The sequence below is a fragment of the Hyalella azteca genome, unplaced genomic scaffold (assembly GCF_000764305.2).
Source record: "Hyalella azteca isolate HAZT.00-mixed unplaced genomic scaffold, Hazt_2.0.2 contig15661, whole genome shotgun sequence".
Classification (NCBI taxonomy): domain Eukaryota; kingdom Metazoa; phylum Arthropoda; class Malacostraca; order Amphipoda; family Hyalellidae; genus Hyalella; species Hyalella azteca.
This window is the reverse complement of record NW_025945503.1, coordinates 892,021-904,975: the sequence shown is the minus strand read 5'-3', so window position 1 is coordinate 904,975 and position 12,955 is coordinate 892,021. Positions and strand designations below refer to the sequence as shown.

Here is a 12,955-nt window from a genome sequence, read left to right as displayed (position 1 = left end):
TAACGATATTTATACTCGTGAGTCCTGCTTGAAGGATAAACTAAAACAATCCTTGCTAATTTTCTTAATGCCAATCAGGACCGCAGAAATCATTTTAATTCACTGTAAACTTTTCGGGAGTTATAGAGCAATAAAAAAAGACATCTCAATCAGGGATATTTAATCAAACAGAATTTATTGTAGTTATTTTGCTATAATTTAGGACTATTTCTGGACGTTCCATAATTGTCTCCGGATATTTAGTTCCACACTACCTGTAATTTTACTTATTTAACCTTGGCTACGGTAAAGTCTATTGATTTATAGACAAATAATACTTCTGAATATTCGATGCATAATTAAAAAGCCCCTCTTCACCTCTGATATACGTCGTGCAATGAACACTCTGTACGAATTATCATAAAAATTTCTAGTTTTTCACCAATAGATAAACCATGGGAAGATAAAAAATGTTTGTAAGACTATCAATAATATCATCAATAATAGCCTAACAAAAGTACAGATCATGATTTAATGTCGTGACTTAGTCGAGCTTTGGCCAGCCAACAGCTTAGAAGTTGAATTATTAATTGATCGCACGCTTATGGCTTGCTTACTACTTAGGACACATCAAAAAAAGTATTGAATAAAATATTTCTTAAAACAATTTCCGCTGCCGTACAATTATGCAGCCTAAGGCCCGAGATCCCCTATTGAAAATCATCGCAGAAGCACCGACGGCTGGCAATTGGTGCCGGCATCACAACTGGTAATACTTTTCTGAATTTCGCCACCGTATCAATTAGAAATTCGATAATCAATACGAATTTAAAATGAAAATAGGTGTTCTAAACTTCGTGCATTCACTCACGGGAGAAGTTATTTCATGGTAAGAACTTTTATCCTTCAAAAATGCTATCACATTCTTGACTATGAAAAAGTCAACGTCTTTAGATCGGATATAAGTATTAAAATCACTTGGCTGCTTAAGTCGCAAATTTACCAGGAATTTAAAAGCAAAGAAAATAGCCAAAAATTTCACCATTTCTTATAAGAGAAAACGTTTCGGAGTCCAGCTCCATCGTCAGTTCAAAACCTAGAACACAGGTACAAGCAATTAGTAGCCTAAAATTCACATTTAGGTGTGAATTTTAGGTTACTAATTGCTTGTACCTAAGAATTTAAAAGCAAAGAAAAGTCCACAAAAATTCATATCTTTATAGAAAACGTAGCTTGTACCTGTGTTCTAGGTTTTGAACTGACGATGGAGCTGGACTCCGAAACGTTTTCTCTTATAAGAAATGGTGAAATTTTTGGCTATTTTCTTTGCTTTTAAATTCCTGGAAAGTCAACGTCCAAATGTAAGTAAAAAATCAATCGGATCAGTAAATTTTTTTCCTGGTAAATAATTATAGATTATAGCAGTAAACACGACGATGTTCATTTAATGATGCAAGTTGAGACGTCAACCATTACTGGGTTAATAAATGTGATCGTGATGATGGTTAAGTTGTTCAGCAATCAATGGTTATAGTGATGGAGAAATGGTTATTATTATGCACTGTTATTACAATACATAATAATGGGCTTATTATTATGTATTGTTATTACAATCCAGAAAAATGGGCTTATTATTACCGAAAGACGCTCAATATTGCATTTTATTGCGATATTTTTTCTTCAACTCCGATTTAATTGATATTAACAGGAATTCGTGATGCATACATCTGCAGATTTTAATATTAAGACGAGATGTTCATTATAAAAATCTCTTAACAAATGTCTATGTAAATTACCGCGTAGTTAAATAAAAAAAGGCAAGAAAAAGCTAATTCATCGAGAGTTTTCCAGTTCCCCATTTTCATGCAATGAAACAATCTCACATTTTTCATTAATACTGCTCACTCATCTCTCAATATAAATTTATAAAGTAACAATGACATTGTTACCCCTGGGGAACCTGAACTACTGGGGAAGGCTGAAACACCTGGAACTGTACTCACTGGAGAGAAGAAGAGAAAGGTATATCATACTGTAGACTTGGAAGATGATAAACGGACTGGCTCCCAACTTTGAGAGTGAGACCTCCAAAATAAGGACATATTACAACGAAAGAAGGGGGAGACTGTGCAGGATTCCCCCATTTAATAACCGAGCCGCGGCCAGAGTACAGACTCTTCGTGAGGGATCACTGTCCGTGGTAGGACCGAGGCTCTTTAATGCCTTGCCAAAAGCGCTGAGAGGAAGGGAGTTCACCCTTGCAACATTCAAGAGACAACTGGACAAGTGGTTGAGAAAGATCCCGGATTGTCCAGTAATGGGAAACCACCCCCAGCAAGTGACAAGCAACAGCATCTTGCATCAGCGTGCCCAAATGAGGGCAAATAGACGGAACACGTCCAACTTTACATCCGACGACGACTCGGAGACGGAGGACGACGAAGGCGGCGCATCAGCGTGACCGTGGACTACGACGTCCTAAACTCATCATAAGGTCATAAGGTCACAAGGTCCCTATAAGACACCCATTGTTGCTCTTAGGAGACACGCTCATACAATATCCTCAAATCTTACACTCAGAGAAAAGATTGGGTCAAATTCCAACTATCGACAGACTTTCCTGCTGATGTGTTGGTCACACTCACCTAAGAACTAGGGTATCCCAGGGCTATGTTCTCGTGCTGTGACTCATAACGGGTCACAATTTGGTCGTTATGACACATTAATTTGTCTGAGTACACGATTGAAGAAATAACTTTCAAATTGTATACACTTTTATTCATACCTGAAGAGAAAATAAATTGAAGTTTATTAAAAAGCATTGTAATCGCATTTAACATTCCTATATATACAGAAATTTCTGCAACTAGATGCATGAATGTAATGAGCGTTCAGAAATGTAAAACTATAACGACATCCAAATAACGTTGGGGTTAACTTGAATGTTGTGAAGCAAAGCTTATCTAAAAGATCTACATTTCAGCTGGGTTCTTTACTAAGGAAATTCTTGGTGAACACTACGAGTATAACTTGACTATTTAAACTTTTACTGCATTGACAACAACAATATTCTATGTAATACGGACAGCTCATAAGTAGTGCGTCAACGTGTGGGACTTGAGAGCATTTATCTTTTAAATAAGCATTCTATAGATATGCTGAACGAATAACGTTAATACCTGTTTAAATAGGCATATGTGGTGCATTAGGATTGCTTTTACTAGGCCTTTTCAGCAGACTTCGCTAAAAAGAGCTCGCTAGTTTGGTTAATAAGTGAATTTTTTAACATATAGAAGAATCAACATGTTCTTATAATCATTTGTCTGTTATTCGTATGGAATGTTCCAATAAATTAGATTATAAGTTGACGGTATAATCACAACGTAGGCTTGTACATTACTCGGATGATAGTTTCGTGCAGGTTTTAGCCACTCCCAGTTGTCATATATATATCCCTTTCGGCAAATGACGTGTTGAAACAACGCTGATAACGATTCTATTTCGTAGAAATATCGTTAAATCAACGTTACTTTAACTAACGTCAAATGTCTGTTGAGATGTAGCTAGGCAACTACTAAATAGTTGGCTGTAGACTTACTAATTCAACAGATTTGCTAAGTAACACTCGCTACAAGCAATGTAACAAACTATGCATTAGAAGATAATGACATGATATAGAAAGTTGTACGGCGACTCTATTAGCGCAAATACGTTATTAAAGTAACGTTTACAAATGTCGTGAGCGAAAAACGAGGATTATAATATATGGCTGACCGAGCATACTAATGTAATAATAAGAATTATATTATTACCCAACATAACGATGAATGGAAATGGCTTCTTGAACGCCTATTTACTTCTGAATGAGTCATAAATTCACCATATTTACACTGACAAAGTGGTAACCGCGTGAAAAATAATACATACCCAAAAAATTAATGCATAGCAAAACATTATTTCTGCGAAACAAATAAAAAATACAAACATGCACAGGCTTTGAACTTCTCGAAAAATGTTATGACTCATGTTCGTTCTGGTCAGGGAAGACAGGCTGGTTTGTGACAGAAGTCGGGAGGACAGGCTGGTTTGTGACAGAAGTCGGGAGGACAGGCTGGTTTGTGACAGAAGTCGGGAGGGCAGGCTGGTTTGTGACAGAAGTCGGGAGGATAGGCTGGTTTGTGACAGGAGTCAGGAGGACAGGCTGGTTTGTGACTTGTGTCTATTGTAACAGCAATTGTGACGTCGACCACAATGCATTGGACGTTATTGAAGAAACCAAGGTGAACAATAAAATTTTTCAGACATTGTAATTAACCGGGATTTATTTTAGATTGATTCTTAGAATCTTGATTTTGGCCAAAGTTTCTGAAAAGTTCAATCACCAATAGCCTTGTCTTGGCAAAGTAAATGAATCTGTGCTGTATGAACCATGCACCAATGCTGTATGAACCACACACAAATGCTGTATGAACCACACACAAATGCTGTATGAACTGATATCTGAATGTTATTATTAGCCTTACATTTAGGCATATCGCTGAGACCAGAAAGCTAAAAAAGTGCCGTTTTACCTTCGTGTTCACATAGCAAAAATTAACACAACATAACGTTTTATATTACAAAACTGATCTCGAACCGACAGAATGCCTTCACTTCACCATAGTGGCTTTGAAAAAATGTATATTTTTAACCAACAAAAGCTTAGAATTTCCTGGCTGTGTTTGGATTATGAGATGGATAAATAAATGTAGCTTTTATAAATTAATATGGATTGAAAAATTAATGAATGATATTTTTAATGAGATCCTTTAATTCAGAGTGATTTCTGTCACGAAAATACGAGGCCAAAATATACAAATCTTTTTTCTTTGTATTTTCAATAAGCAAAGTAATAGTCTTAAGTAAATTACTATGTTCTTATTTTAATTTTTATGTAATGATCCCTTCGATGCATGTACTAAGATGCTGATTAAACTAAATTGAAAAAATTGAATATTTTTATCAGGATTTATTAATTAAGTAGACATTATTTCTTTTACAATGCCGACTAAAAAAACTTTGCCTACTAAAAAAACATTGCCTTTGCCTATTTTGTGTTGTTTTCAGAAATAAAATAATCTTGGATAGCAAAAATTGGTCTGGATGGTCTGGAAAATGTTTCAGGAAATAAAAGACACGATGTAGTCAGTACGGTCACTGCGCGAGGCACAAGCTGAGAAGCGATAACGTTCTAATCTCGAATAGAAATTGTTCATGTTAATTCTAGAGAAGTCTATCCTACTAGTGAAGAGATCTACTAGAAGTCTACCTTTCTAGTGACTAGATCAGAATAGTGGCTAGTCGTCAATTACACAGAGAAGAGTATCACTGAGTATTAATAAGTAGTTGGAATTAAGAGTATTATGACATCGATATCATCAGGAACTTCAAATCCAAGTTTCGCTTCAAACTTCCTCTCAATAAGTAATTTACAGACTCTTGTGCTTATAATCAAATATGGATGTAACACATTGAAAATGATGAAACCCTGTAACTTACATTAAAAAATAACATTTCGGTTCCGTAGCATACAGTGTTTTATTTATATGTCTAATGCTTTACTTCTTCTACGAATATTTTACCAATAAGTACGGTTATTTTTAAACTTTAGCAAAAACTAAATATGAAAACCGATTTATGTCATTTTCTAGATAATTTAAGAAGCTTTGAACCAAATCTTAACGCCTGTATCCACAATTCAATTTTCTCTTAGAATAAACTGTACAACCAGAAGATTTTTACCCACAATGGAAATGAATTTACACAATTGAGAGTTCAGCTAAAGCAATACAAAAATAATATAAACGAACGATCCTAATGAGTTGAAGACAAGAACGAAAAGAAGGAGTGAAACTTTCAACGATAATCACTGATTCCATGTACTTAAAAATTTACAAATTAGGATGAATAGGGAGTGAGCTATAGCAATAGCAACACTAACGATAATAAACACAGTTATACGAGAGGGCTTCAAAAAGTTCGTGGAAAAACAACAATTTAAAAATACTGTCAAAGTCGTAACGTTTATTTTTATACATATGCTCTATCTCGGTCTATGCATTCTTGTGAACGCTGATACCGGCCATAAAGTCCATCTTTGCAAAATTGAGAGTCATGCGATATGAGCCATGTTTTGGCAGCTTTTTTGCTGCTTCAAGTGATGGAAACTGGGTACATTTTTGCGATTTTTTTCATGTTTTTAAATAAAAAGAAGTCGGACGGGGCTAAGTCAGTTCTATGAGGTGGACGCCAATTGATTTCTTATCGAAATTCGCGCAGCGCAGCTTCAGTTTGTCATGCGTAATGCGCGGCTGCATTGAAGTCGTGAAAGAGGATGCGCCGATCCTGCTTTCCGACGCTTTTTTCAGCGATTTTCAAGAAAAATTTCCTCAAAATATCTTTATATAAAACAGCGGTAATATTTGTCTTCTTCTTTAGCATATCAATTAACAAGATCCCCTCTGTATCCCAGACGACCATGACCATAACCTTCCCTCCCGAACGCTCAGATTTTGCTATGACGGACCCGCTTCCTCCCCTGAACAGCCACTGTTTCGATAGAGTTTGTCCTCGGGATTGTAATGGTAGCGCCATGTTTTATCTGCAGTCACAATCCGCGCAAGAAAAATTTCAAGGTTCTCATCCCACATTCCCATTTGTTCAAAATTTCCGTATAAAGATCTGCTGATTCCTGCTGATCTGGGTGCAACAGCCAAGGAATCCATCGAGCGCAGAGCTCAGTCCCAAACTGTCCTACATAATTGTGTGTGCGGAACCCATGGAGATGTTGAGGCTGTCTGCTACTGATTCGGTGGTTATTCGCCCATCTTTTTCATTCAGGCCTCGCACTGATGTGCGGTGCCTTTCTCTGTAGGGTTCATCGTTGGTCTCATTTCTTCTGTTTCTGGAACAACTAATCTATTAGTAGGTTACTGATTTATTTGAGGCATGCCAGCATAAATTTATTCCAGAGAGTCAAAGATTTAGCTGTTCTTTAGCCACCATGAATTGGACGTTGACCTGGCCTCGATTTTGGCACATGTCAAGTTGCATGAACGGTTGTTGCTTTTAAAACAGCTCACCGCGTTTGTAACATTAATTTAAGTATTAATGTGAGAACAAGTTGAAGTTTTATTATTATTATTATCAGTATTAATGTGAGAACACGTTATAAAGCATTGATACAGGATCGTTCTGATGCATTTGCATATTATTCTTCTAGAATTCTCGGTGATGTCTATTTTCCGCGAACTTATTTAAGCCCCCCTTGTATGCTGTGATTGATTTATGACCGCAAATTACTTAGCTACAATAATTATCCGCAATAAGTGTGGAAGAAAGCAATAGGAGGGAAAAAATTACCCGCAATAAGAGCGAATAAAACAATAAGAGTGAAAATATTACCCGCAATATCAGTGAAAAAAGCAATATGAGTGAAAAAATTATCCGCAATAAGAGCGAATAAAACAACAAGAGTGAAAATATTACCCGCAATATGAGTGAAAATTGCAATATGAGTGAAAAAATTACCCGCAATATGAGTGAAAAAATTACCCGCAATAAGAGTAACAGGAAGACAAACTTTCTTGTGAATGAAATTAATACAACAGAAGGCTCGTGGAATACAGAGACAGGCACACAATTTATATCACCGTTAATATACATAACAAACTTATTTAAAAAACCACCACGCAGAAAGTGACGTATGTTCTCTCTATTTCCCACGCAGCCCAAGGATAAGAGGGAGTCTCTATAGCAGTACTTATACCATGCATGAATTAGTCTAAATAAATCGCAAATTCACCAAGAATTTCAAATCCCCATATCTTCCTGTTCACCATATCTTGGTGAACTTGAACTTTAAAGCTCACCATACCTTCAAGGAAAACGTGGTGAACTTATTTTGCATTTATTTTTTTTGTTTTTAAATTCTTGGAGTCTAGATTTGGGGAGATTTGAAGTTTTGAAGTCTACGAGTCTCTTGATGTCTAGAGGGAGATTTATGTGCATTATAGTAAACTGGATGGTTCCATTAGACCTGGGCACTGCGGGTTCTTGGATAGCCAGACCAGGTCTAGTATTGCGCCCTGGTGTAGGTGGTAGACCGCCCACACCACCACCACATGCATGATGTGGTGCGAGTTAGCGAGCATGTCCAATCTTCCAGGGATCCATTTCTCAGGAATGCGGAGGGCTCCTACGAATCCTCCTAGCACTGCTAGGAAGTCCTGGCAATACAAATATGGATTGTAGACTTAAAAATTATAGGAGATTAAACAAATTTATAGATGACTCAAAAAAATTATGGAAGACTAACAAAAGTTATAGAAGATTGAAAAAAATTATAGAAGACTCAAAAAAATGATAGACAACTCAAAAAAATTTATAAAGACTCAAAAAATTGATAGATGACTCAAAAAATTTGTATAAGACTCAAAAAATTGATAGCAGATTCAATAAAATTTATAGAAGACTCAAAAAAATGTATAGCTCGTTTTGTCCGAATAGTGAAACACTAACACTTTCTGCACGTATCACTGATGTATCCTTTTGCTATCTAGATCAAACTGAGTCATTATGACCCACAAAAGTGCATCGCTACTTGGACAAAGTCTCATTAGTTTTTCCTAGTGTAGTAGCATCGCTAGGATATGAAGCATATCCACCGGCTGCTTAAATAATTAAATGTGATCATAATTAAACGTGAAGTTAATAAAATAAACAAGGGTGTGAATGCCGTAAAGAAATGCAACATGAATGTGAATATGAGTAATGAATTGAACAACATTTTTGGTGAACGTGAATAATGAAGTAATAAGTAATGAATTGAACAGCATTTTTGGTACCATAAGAGAATGATATATGACTTCAGTGACAATAAGGTGTTAAACAACATTTTTAGTAGCCTAGAAATATGAAACATGATCGCAAGCACGAGTAATAATTTAAACACAAATGTTGGTATCTTAAAAGGGGGGAAAATATGACTGTATTAGCAATGTTGCGTTAAACCACATGTTTGTATTCTAATTAAATGAAGCCTGATCGTATCTACATATGCGGAACAGTTTTAAACAATCAATAATCTTGTTAAGAAATGAAACATATAACCAACAGTCTTGTTAAAAAATCAAACATAGCAAATGACAGTGAAAAGTATATACTTTATAAATTTAAGAAAATAGCTCATAAAAATTATATTCATGAACTACCTTTTTAGAAATTTCTTTTGAAACATAATATCTTATATGGACAGAAGATTTCATAGACTTGAAATTTAGCAAAAATATCTGAATGCACTATCGAAAATAAATTGCAGACATACCTGATATTTTGCATTTGCAGTCGAAACTTACGAGGTGGAAGAACCGTCATTACTCATAACAAATATATAACAGATTCATAGAAGCAAAATGGAAAAAAATTACCTGTATAAAAAATTACCTGTTGAAGGTGCGGTGCCGAAGGGTCTCACATGTCATTCTGAAGGTTCTGGTTTCTGTCATTTCTTAACTGCAGTCTGTAGTCAGAGACTTAACTCATCGTTATTTTTCCCAGTGAAATTAATAAATACGCGTTTATATTAGATTGTAGTAGTCATGTAAACGGATATGTTCAATACAGTCATGTATTGAAATGGTTAGCAATGGATAGAGGGTATATGCATCGATAAGCAATTTTTTGTCCCAATTACGCGTGCTGAATTTGTTCTAGTTTCCGAGTCTTACGTTACAGGATACAGTAAACGTATAAATTTTAAATTTATTGGCGGTATTTTGTATGAAGTTACAGCTTTACACAAGTCAGGCTTGAGTTGCAAATTAAGTCGGTGCTGTCCCTTCAGGCAAATAACATTGGAACAATAGTGATTACGCGCTGATTACTTATAACCCTTTGCCAACAGATACATTCACCGTCGTCAAAGTCAGTACGCGAAGCGTTAAACATGGTCTAATCAACATTATTTCAACGTCAATGTCTGATAACATGGTGGTCAGTTTCAAGGTGAACAGAGAACGCACCTGCAGGAAGATGTGCCTCAAACCCTCGGGGTTGCCGCCCCCCGACGAAGACAGACGCACGCACGCGGACGCGGCACGCATCAGGAAGGGGAATGTGAAACAGAAGCGTCGCTCCCAGGGATTGCGGGCGTGTGAAGCCTTAAATCATTTGAGCTAATTAATGCCAACCGAGGCCTTGACGCCATTTGAGCCAATTGAGGCCAATCGAGGCCTTAAAAGCATTCGAGCCAATTAATGCCAATCGAGGCCTGAATATCCAATTAATACCAATGGAGGCCTTAACGCCATTTGAGCCAATTGAGGCCAATCGAGGCCTTAAAAGCATTCGAGCCAATTAATGCCAATCGAGGTCTTAATGCCATTTTAGTCAATTAATGCCAAGTGTGGCCTTTACACCATTTAAACTACGTTGATGCAAACAACGTTTAATCAACGTTGACTCAACCAAAGAACGTTTATGACAACTTTGATTCAACGTCGTTTGCCTGGCCATTAACGCAATTCGAGCCAATCAAGTAACGCAATTAAAGACATTCCCTGAACAACTAAACAAGGCAAATATCTACAGCAAAGTCATTTTTGCTAACAATTTCTAATAAAAATAATTTTAATTCAAAAGCGGACAAGTTGGGCGCATTAAAGCCATCAATTTAGGACTCTGATAATGTGAAAAAATTTACACGAATCACCCCGCGTAGTAAGCGTATGAAGATGTGTAACCATCATAATATAATGTAAGATGGATCTTTGATTAGAATCATCTGCAAATCATTTTGATAGTGTGCAATGGGCAAATGTTTTAACGAAGCGTAATGTCGGTCAGTAAGAATATATATGTCGGCATGTGATGCAATGTGGTATGATGAGTACGAAGCTGGGAAAATAAGTTTGAGATGTGTGATGTAAATATATATAGTGGAGATTGCCAGAGGAATGATGATCTCATGTTCTTATTTCATTTAGGATGAAAAATATCATCGAATATTATTCTACTGAAATTTAGTCGCCGTACGATATAATTTGAGTCAATAAGGGTAATAGTAGGAAGTATGTAAATAGTCGTTTAAACTTTTGTAAGCGTAATAAAATGAATGTATAAAATAGCTGGAAAAAACATATAAAAAAAAGGTTTATGTTTGAAAGGATAATAAAGCCAGGACAAAGGAGAAGAAAAGGCATAAGGAAGGAAAATTTTTTCAACTAATTCTGTCTATTGTTTATGGTAAGTTACTAACAAATAAAAACGTGATTATTTTTTTATTATTTAGCTTGAACAAAGAATTTTTTTCCGTAAAGTTTCGTGTTCGCAAATAATATCATCATGCCATATTTTCAATGTTACAATTCGAAAGTTATTGTCAAGCCCCGTAATCTGAATTTAAAATCATTTCTGTTCTCCACGGCTGGAAAAAAGCAATAATTATTGTTCTCTGGAATCCGCTTATCCTTATCCTTGAATCCTCCTTATCATTAAGTTATACCTATCGGTGAAAGTCAAGACGCAGTGACATGTTCTAGTTGCTTATCAAACAAAAGAAACAAATCGTTTTAAAGAGACCCTTCAGAAGCTAGTTTCGCACTGATGACAAACTAGTCAGTGTCAAAACTGTCAAAACGACCTACTAAGCTTCATTTTTGACTTAGGATCAGAACATGGTAATCAATTTCATCGTAATATTAACGGCGAAGATAAGTACCAGCATTGATTCTACGCCTGGCGTCAAAAATACATCTGCTAGTCGGCAAGAATGCGCATTAGGCGGAGATTGAAAGCATGCAAAGCAGCGATCACTTCAATTAACATCGACCGCACGAATAATACCGGAAAAAATTATTGAATGTTAGAGATAAAAGATATTTCGTAACATTAAATTATAATATAATCTCCATTAATTTTGATGCATTTGCACGATTTTTCCTCACAATGGTACTTAAAACCACATACAATATACATTGCACAAATTTACTGGTATAACTTTTTATACCACACCGATTCAATGTCACATATCACGGAACACTTGTCAACTGATTTGTCGCCCTTTTTCGTTTCCACCAGAGTGATAAATCAAGCGTGAAATTTGAGTCCTAACGAACAATTTATGTATATATTCTTGTTATGAATATTGCATGGACGTGAAGTATTTGTCATAATGTCGTTGTTTCAATGTATGAGGTTTTTCGTATCACACAAAGCTCTTGATCAATGCAAAAATTGAAAAAAAAATTAGCGGAGGTGAAACTTTTTAAGCTTTTATAATGCATGCAAAGACCTTTTATTTTTATGTGTAAATATACAATGTCAAACAATTTTGTTAGCTGATTTGGCGATCAGAGAAAAGTTATCCTTCCAAAGAACTGACAATCGAGCATAAATCATTGGCTTTGTGGCGTCATTTGTCCTTTACAAATAAATATTATGCGCGTATAAAAGAGAGTCACCATCAGTGGTCACAAATGATACGCCTATAAATAAAGTTCTTGGCATGCAAATGAAGAACTACTTGAGGTAATGGTTTAAATATACAATGATAATTTCTACACTACATATGCTGCAACCACTTTAATGTACAGGGTTTACTTTATCAATTATCCTAGAGTTTGTTTTAAGAAAAAAGAGAAGCCTCAGAGCAGAATTTTGGAAAAAACGTGGAGTCACGTTCGTTGAGCTAAACAGCCCATGCCATGCGGACAAAATAGGTAGTAGAAGTGAGAATTGAGGACTGAGAGAACTGATAACTCGCCAAGTGTGCAGGCAAACCACAAAGAACTTACAAAATAGAAAGAACAAACAAATCGAAATTTATACAGAGAGCAAACGAATAATTCGAAATTTACCACGGGAACAAACTACAACAGGGTAAACTGTACACAGGTGGACTAGGAATAATCATCGACTGTGAACGTAAAGTTGTGTC

General features: G+C 35.9%; 1 protein-coding gene across 1 annotated transcript in view; it reads right to left on the bottom strand.

The window, feature by feature from the left end:
- Positions 1 to 2,435: 2,435 nt before the first annotated feature.
- LOC108674801 (progestin and adipoQ receptor family member 4) overlaps positions 2,436 to 12,955 on the bottom strand; it is a 31,572-nt gene continuing 21,052 nt past the window's right edge. The window contains exons 4-5 of the mRNA XM_018162771.2: positions 10,041 to 10,178; positions 2,436 to 8,246 (exon numbers count right to left, since the gene is read on the bottom strand). Coding sequence (XP_018018260.1) covers positions 8,028 to 8,246; positions 10,041 to 10,178 — 357 coding nt within the window. The 3' untranslated portion in view covers positions 2,436 to 8,027. The remainder of the gene's footprint in view (positions 8,247 to 10,040; positions 10,179 to 12,955) is intronic.